Source organism: Podarcis liolepis (genome assembly GCF_965112155.1).
Source record: "Podarcis liolepis genome assembly, chromosome: 9".
NCBI lineage: Eukaryota > Metazoa > Chordata > Lepidosauria > Squamata > Lacertidae > Podarcis > Podarcis liolepis.
In genome coordinates this window covers 6,600,455-6,608,980 of record NC_139564.1, presented here as the reverse complement: position 1 = coordinate 6,608,980, position 8,526 = coordinate 6,600,455, and the positions used below count along the sequence as shown (strand labels likewise).

General features: G+C 47.3%; 1 protein-coding gene across 4 annotated transcripts in view; it reads right to left on the bottom strand.

Moving 5' to 3' along the window:
- Positions 1–3,216: 3,216 nt before the first annotated feature.
- Positions 3,217–8,526, bottom strand: part of SMOX (spermine oxidase) — a 58,866-nt gene continuing 53,556 nt past the window's right edge. For all 4 annotated transcript variants that reach the window (XM_083458823.1, XM_083458821.1, XM_083458824.1 and 1 more), the window contains exons 5-7: positions 7,764–8,466; positions 4,978–5,138; positions 3,217–3,742 (exon numbers count right to left, since the gene is read on the bottom strand). In XM_083458823.1, coding sequence (XP_083314949.1) covers positions 3,605–3,742; positions 4,978–5,138; positions 7,764–8,466 — 1,002 coding nt within the window. In that variant the 3' untranslated portion in view covers positions 3,217–3,604. The remainder of the gene's footprint in view (positions 3,743–4,977; positions 5,139–7,763; positions 8,467–8,526) is intronic.

Genomic DNA, 8,526 nt, shown 5'->3' with positions numbered 1-8,526 from the left:
CTAACACCAGTAAAATTACAGTAAAAACATAGTGGGGTGGGGGGACCAATTTAAAATACAGGTTAAAATGCAATTTAAAATGCAGCCTCATTTTAATAATAGCCCATAGATAAAAACCATAAGGGGAGGGAAACATAAGGGTCAGACTGAGTCCAAACCAAAGCCCAGGTGGAACAACTCTGTCTTGCAGGCCCTGTGGAAAGATGTCAAATCCCGCAGGGCCCTAGTCTCTTGTGACAGGGTTTTCCACCAAGTTGGGGCCGGTACCGAAAAGGCCCTGGCCCTAGCTGAGACCAATCTAACCACCTTGAGACTTGGGACCACCAAAGTGTTGTTATTTGTGGACCTTAAGGTCTTCCACGGGGCATACCAGGAGAGGCACTTCCTACTGCAATACAAGAAAACTTATGCTTCATTGATTTGACTGCAGACCTGCTGGGCTTTAAAATTTGATTAAAAAAAATAAAGATTCTGCAGGAAAGCTTGCTTCTTCTTTTGGCTGCGACATGCAGCCCAGCCCCAGCGACGCTAAAATCCTGGATTTCTCCATTGTTTTATTTGGGCAGCTCCCACTTCCTTTAGCCCTTCAAACCAGCAGTCTTACCCAGACTGTTGCTTTCTGCACACTGCTGCAAGAAGAGTTACCACACTCCCAACAGCCATAGTGAGCCGCTTTTGGACCCTGGGCCGGTGGCTGCCGCACACCATGTTACAAAAGCCTCGACGAGACGTTACCAGTTCTAGCTGCCCGGCCCACGTTGAGATGATCTTGTACAGCTGCTCGATATTCAGTATGTATTTACTTACGATAGCTCGGATTTCCGTGTTGACTTTTGCCTCGCGCCGTTGAATGGGAACATGTGTCTTGGCAAACATTTGCTTATACAGAAAGAAGGCGGGGGCAGAGAGAGACACAGGTAGGGTTCGAAATGCCGAAGCTTTATAACCAGATTAGGAACTTTATTATTTTTTTTAAAGAGACAGCAGCAATAATGCGACACAGAGGCAGTTCTCGCTGATTCTAATCATCGTTTCATACAATTTTGTACAGACCAATTTTTTGAGTTTACTGGTTACTGATCACCATTTCTAACATGTTTTGAATTGTCACCATTTATTTGGAGATGTAGTGAGGTCCCTTCAGGCATCTTGTGGGGAAGCAGTATAGAAACAGATGATGGGAGATGAGACTACAAAGGCAAGCAGGCCATTTCTGAGCCATTGCTTCATAAACAACGAAACAAGAGGAAGAACGTCAACACCGTAAACCGCTGGCAGCCAACTCCCTGGACTGATGTTTCATCTGCTCGCAAAAAGCAGAGCAGAAGGAGTCAAAGAAAGGGATATCAGCTTGCCACACAGCGAAACCCCAAAGGGTGGGCTGCAAGGCTAGATGATATATTGATATATCGTCCCAAACCAGTTTGAAGTCCATATCATGATATCGGTTTCATCTTTTTGACCTGGCAATATATCGTGAATCATGATGTGTATATGTGTGAATGCTATGCTAATATCACGATACAGGGAAAACCGCGAAGCCAGCCAATGCCTCTACAGAGCTCCATCCTTATTTCAGACATTGTGATATATCAGTACAGTCATACCTCGGGTTATAGACGCTTCAGGTTGCATTTTTTGGGGTTGCGGACTGCCGAAACCCGGAAGTACCGAAACAGGTTACTTCCAGGTTTCGGTGGTTGCGCATGTGCAGAACGCTGAATCGTGCTTTGCGCATGTGCAGAAGCGCCAAATCGCAACCCATGTGTGCACAGACATGGCGCTGTGGGTTGCAAATGAGCATCCCGCACGGTTCACGTTTGCAACCCAAGAATCCACTGTATATCGTGATGTGATATATCACGACAGTGAAAACTAGGTATCGCCCAGCCCTAGGAGAGCTGCTGTTCATAGCCAGTGTTTCAGCTATGGGAACTAAGCTAGCCCAAACAGGACAACATCACAAAAGGTGTTGTCTAGCTTGCTGGTGGCGCTGTGGGTTAAACCACAGAGCCTAGGGCTTGCCGATCAGAAGGTTGGTGGTTCGAATCCCTGCGAAAGGGGTGAGCTCCCGTTGCTCAGTCCCTGCTCCTGCAAACCTAGCAGTTCGAAAGCACGTCAAGGTGCAAGTAGATAAATAGGTATTGCTCTGGCGGGAAGGTAAACGGCGTTTCCGTGCGCTGCTCTAGTTTGCCAGAAGCGACTTAGTCACGCTGGCCACATGACCCGGAAGCTGTACGCCGGGTCCCTCGGCCAATAAAGCGAGATGAGCGCCGCAACCCCTAATGGTCAGGGATACCTTTACCTTTACCTAGCTTGCTGGAGGAGCCGTTCAAGCCGCTTTTGTGAGTCTAGGCACAACAATTAATGGTTAGATGGAGAGAGAGAGATTATCCGGGCATGGTTTATACTCATATACAGGGCCCAACCTTCCGTTTCCAAGACAAAGGGGCACAGGAACATGCGAAGAGCCTTGCGGGATCATGCCAATGGTTCAACTAGTCCAGTAGTATCCTGGTCTCACAGTGGCCAAACAGATGCCTGCAGGAAGCATGCAAAAAGGACCTAACTGCAGCTCTTCCCACCTGTGGCTTCCAGCAACTGCAAGGCTGAACTTGCAAAACCAAATTCGGCAAAGAAAGCAATGAACCACAGGATCACCACGGAGGACGCCACTGAATCATAGAATCATAGAATCATAGAGTTGGAAGAGACCACAAGGGCCATCGAGTCCAACCCCCTGCCAAGCAGGAAACACCATCAGAGCACTCCTGACATATGGTTGTCAAGCCTCTGCTTAAAGACCTCCAAAGTAGGAGACTCCACCACACTCCTGGGCAGCAAATTCCACTGTCGAACAGCTCTTACTGTCAGGAAGTTCTTCCTAATGTTTAGGTGGAATCTTCTTTCTTGTAGTTTGGATCCATTGCTCCGTGTCCGCTTCTCTGGAGCAGCAGAAAACAACCTTTCTCCCTCCTCTATGTGACATCCTTTTATATATTTGAACATGGCTATCATATCACCCCTTAACCTCCTCTTCTCCAGGCTAAACATGCCCAGCTCCCTTAGCCGTTCCTCATAAGGCATCGTTTCCAGGCCTTTGACCATTTTGGTTGCCCTCCTCCTTTGGTTGCTATGCTTTGACCTAGAAAAACGCTGATGAGTGTGATCTAGTCTTGGACAAGCCCCGCTGAAATGGAGCCACACAAGAGCACAGTGGTTATGACAACATTTATTGAAATATAGAAGGCACTTACAATACCAGGGACCTGGGGAAGAGGGGCAGGGGGGAGAGAAGCACCAGATGTGCAATCAGAAATCAAAATTACACCAAAAGAAAAGAAAAGAAAAAGAGAGATAGCTTTCACTCAGACAGGAAGAGCAACCTTTTCCTGTTGACAGATACAGTACATGGAAATAAACTACCATCAGTCAACTACGGGTCAAAATAATTAAGACTTTTATAGAGATATATAGATATAAAAAGATAAAAATGTGTTGTTTTTTTAATTCGTTTGTTTTTTTAGAAAAGGAAAAAAGAAAGAAAGACTTCTTTAAACACACAACCGTAAAAGGAATCACGAGTTAGTGGTTCAGGCCCCTCTCAGCTTCTGCATTGCAAGAGGTCTTGGTACATTTCAAGGAGGTGGTTTGCCTCCCTCTGGCCAGAAAGCAAAGCACCATGGGTAGTGGAATAATACTTCCTGTGGGTGGCCTCGCCCGAAAACATCACCTGCATAGGCTGGAGATCCAGGGAGGGAGGGGAGAGGTTGGGGACAGGGGGAGAGAACAAACGTCAGGGAAAGATATTTGGAGAGATAAAAATGTCAGGGGGAGGCAAGGACTGGACGCAGGCAAGAACACACACGGAACTGCATGGATGCTGGCGCTTCTCCATTCATGCAATAAAGGGCTTTCATGAGATGTGCAGAGCCAAAGGCGTCTTGAAAGACAACAGCCCTTTGCAGACACACACACAAACACAAACGCACCATGTTCCGTGAACGCATGGTGGGGGGTTTTTTTGGGGGGGGAGAGACCTGAACACCTTGGGCAAAGGATACTACTGCCTGAGTGGGGTGTGTTGAACTTTTCAAATTCCAAAAACGAGGGGTGCAAAAAAAACCGCTGTAACATGACATGGGAAGTCAAAATTTGCGTAAAACGTGTAAAAAAGCTGCATAGGAAATCAGGGTGGATAAAACCAAAGATTTTCTTTTTTAATTTAAATTGGATTTTTAAAATAAAATGCTTTTGGAGGAAAAATCTTTCTAAAGATGTTTTCTATTTAAGTTACATTATAGTCCAAAGGCCATTCATCAGGAAATAAGGATTTGTTTTAAGTTCTGCATCTGTGCTAAAACTCAGTCAGAGTTTTGTTTTGTTTTTAAATTGTTTAACCACATCAGTTAACAAACATGGATACATAGTTAAATGAATTGTTTAAATTGTTATTAAGGAAATGATTATTTTTCTCCTTCCAAGAAAGTACAGCAGAAAAGTTGTCCAAATATAAAGAGTGAACTTATTAAACCTTAATTACTACTACTACTACTACTACTACTACACACTGCCCTGATAGTTTACAAAATGGCAGCATAAAAATACTATCTTAAATAAATGCTATGAAGACAGCTTAGCCCAGTGGTTCCATCGACCAACGCATAGCTTGGATCCTGCAATCGCCCTTGCATGTTCTTTGGGGCTAAGATTTAGGGACTGGAGGATCCGGCCTACAATTCTCAAGCTGTTTTAAATGCTAACTAGAAAGGCTTTTAAGTCGATTAATTTGTTTAACATTGGCAATAGGACAGAAAGTGACCGTTTGCCCTTAGTCCTTTCTACTGCACCCCAGACAAAAAAAAAAAATTGCACTCTTCCCAGTTTTAATAATTCGTTGCGGATTTTTTCCTACCCAACAGCCCGTTTTTCAAATGAGCGTACTTTCAAGGGGTTCGTTTCCGGGATAATACTTACAACCGTCTTGGAGCTCTCGGTATAAGGCAGTGGCTTTGCGAGTTTCTCCACGTCCGCTCCGCTAGACCCAACTTGAGTGTAGGAATAGGAGCCGCGGAAGTAAGGATTGCTGCCCCACGAGGATCGCAAGATCCGCCGAGGTTTCGGAATGTCCGGATTCCCTAGACCGAAAGAGAAGGCGCAAAGTCGTCAGGGGAAGAGGCCTGGAAAAATAATCCAAGTTCAGCTAACCAGATATATATGGCATGGCCCTGTGAAAATATGCACACACTTCACTGACAGTCACTCCTGGTGGTTCAGATAAACATTGGATGGATTAATTGAAAGAGTCATGTTCTGGAGGAAATCAGTGTACTGCAATCCATGTTTCTAGTACAGTGGTACCTCTGGATGCGAATGGGATCCGTTCCGGAGTCCCATTCGCATCCAGAAGCGAACGCAACCCGCGTCTGTGTGGGTCGCGATTTGCCGCTTCCACGCATGCACGTGATGTCATTTTGACCGTCTGTGCATGCGCGAGCGGCGAAACCTGGAAGTAACACACTCCGTTACTTCCGGGTCGCCGCAGCACGCAACCTGAAAATACTTATCCCAAAGCGACTTCAACTCGAGGTATGACTGTATGAGTTTTTATCTTGGGTTGGAGTATTGAGGGACTGGACTGTAGCAGGTGCATTCTCTGCCATCTCCTGAGATGGGGTACTGTTTCAGGGTTTTTCTTGGGGTCAAGACTTAGTTTCAAAGGTGCCACCTTGATTATGTTCTTGTATTTTTATCATCCGTCTATCTCAGGAGACAACGGATAGGTGCACCTTTGGGGGTGAAGTCAAACTTTTGGGTTCTTTTTTGGCTGGTGCAGAAATTCAGTTCTCTTGTCAAGTGATACACTGAGCTCCATACACCCATTGAAGCAGGCAGACAGTGGCAGGTCAGCACTTATTGGACCGGGGACTGCAGATCTTAAGACTGGCAGTAGCTGACCAGTGAGACACGATGATCTTTCTCACCGACAAAGACAACCTGAGGCACTCACCCCTTACGCCAATCAAGTTGAGTTTTCAACTCTCGGGTTGTTTTCGCTGTGTTTGCAGCAGCAAAGTGTTATGCTTAGACTTTATTGTGAATTATCAGTGCACTGTTTAATTTTATTGTCCGTTGATTAATGTGAGATTAATCTATTGTTTATATGACTATTTAAGTTTTATTCCAGCTCCAGAAAGGAATACAGTAGTACCTCGGGTTACAGAAGCTTCAGGTTACAGACGCTTCAGGTTACAGACTCCACTAACCCAGAAATAGTACCTCGGGTTAAGAACTTTGCTTCAGGATGAGAACAGAAATTGTACTCCAGCGGCTCGGCAGCAGCGGGAGGCCCCATTAGCTAAAGTGGTGCTTCAGGTTAAGAACAGTTTCAGGTTAAGAACGGACCTCCAGAACAAATTAAGTACTTAACCCAAGGTACCACTGTATAGGAAACTGCATTCTATCAGGTCAGACCAGCGGCTGTCCAGGTTTCCAGGTAGGAGACATTCACAGTCCTGCTAGGAGGTGCTGGCGACTGAACCTGGATGTTGCAAAGCAGATGTTCTATCTCTGAACTACAGCCTTTTCCTCAGATGAGCCCCACTCTGCAATGGAACAGGAGATCACCACACTCCAAGATGGGTGGCCTGCTGGCAACTGCATTTGTGGCAACTGATTATTGACCTCAGACCAAAGGTGTGGCTCAATTCCAGTGCTGAAGCCGTCTGAGTACTATCACAGAAGACCAGCAACGTGGAAAGATCAAAAGGAGAGCTGAGATTTTAGCACGGCTAAAATCATCCTCAGGAACACAGTTGCACCTGCGAGCACCTGAATGGTTGGGCAGCAGCCAGAAGATACAGCAATCCTGTGAACTTGAAAGCTTCTGGCTCCCCTAAAATCCAGGCAGCTAACATCCGAGGGCTTAGCCGACAAAGGCCGTGTACAAGAAACTAAGTTGTTTTGAACAAGGCACCACTTTAATCAGGTTTACAAAGAGCCGCAGTTGTCAATGGCTCGTAGCCTGCCTGAAGTCTGGGGTGTTTGGACAGCAAATCCAAATAATCCATTATGCTAACGTGTGGGGGAAATCAAAGTCCCCCTAGATAAATAGTTTCTGGGATGAAAGGGGCACCAAGCACAAGTGATCACGAATGGAAAAGATGACAGAGTCTAGCTCTGACCCTGTCCGCAGGCGAAGTTCATGGGATAATTTTCCCAGGAGGAGCCATGGCAGCATTTTCCAAGCTGCGCACCAGGGTCCTCTGAAATTTACCAAGAGTCCTAAGTAATGAGAAGATCAATAATGATGAACAAAGTCAGAACTCAATTGCAGAGCTTTGCACACCTGCAATTAGTACCACCCCTTTAATGAAGCATGGTGAACTGAGGCGGAGACGTATGTTTGCCTAAGGCAACCCATTAAGTGTGTAGAAAAGCTAAAATCTGAGCATGACACATTAACCCATATCCTTATTTTACCATGGTCGCATCCGCACCAGACCTTTAAAGCAGTCCCGTGCCACTTCAATAATCATGGCTCCCCACAAAGAACCCTGGGAGCTGTGGTTCGTGAAGGATGCTAAGAGTTGCTGGGAGAACCCTCACAGAGCTGCAATCCTCAGCATCCTTAGTAAACTACACTTCCCATGATGCTCTGGGAAAGTCATGACAGCTCTAAATGCGTTACCTCCCACCCCACCTGGCCCAGACCTTTCCGCTCTCCGGACCCAAACGCAAAGGCAGTGGGGGCAGCCGCAGACCTGTAAATTTACGCAGCATCTCAGTGCAAGTCTCTGCTACGGTTTCATCGTCACATTTCTCCATGATCAGGGCCTCCTCCCCGCAGATCCAGCCGCTCAGCACGTGGCCGTAGCGCTCAGGCGGGTAGAGGACGTCGAAGCTGCAGATCTTCTTGTACCACATCCCCTCGGGGTAGGTGAGGCTCTCTGCCTCGGCCTCGTCCTCCCACACGAACTGGATGCTGTTGCACTCGGGGCTCCAGAAGGGCTCCTCGAACTCCAGGAAGATCTTGTCCGTGGTGCTGATGCCCAGCTTCTGGATAGCCATCACCTTCTCCTCGGGCAGCCGGGGGTGGAACATGTTCTCGTGGTGCTTCTTCAGCACCCCTAAGGACACCGTTACGATGACGTGGTCGGCCAGGATGAACTCGCAGTCCTCGCACTCCACGCAGACGTGGTAGCCCACGTCCCGCTCCCCCGTGCGGTCGCTGTTGTGGTCGGCCACCCCCTCGATCTCCTTGCTGACCGACTGGTTCCAGTGGATGCACTTGACCGGCTTGTTCAGCTGGATGACCGACTCCGGGATGGCGCGGGAGAGGATCTCCACGATCTTCATGAAGCCGCACGGGATGATGTGGTGGGCCCCGGGGATTTCGGTCCACTCCCCGAATTCGCTGAGCGACACCTCGTCCATGCTGTGGGAGCTGCTCTCACAACTCTCCACCTAGGGAAAAGCGGGCAAAGAAGAAGGGCTTTCAGATGGGGGCTGTTCTTCTCCTAGTGC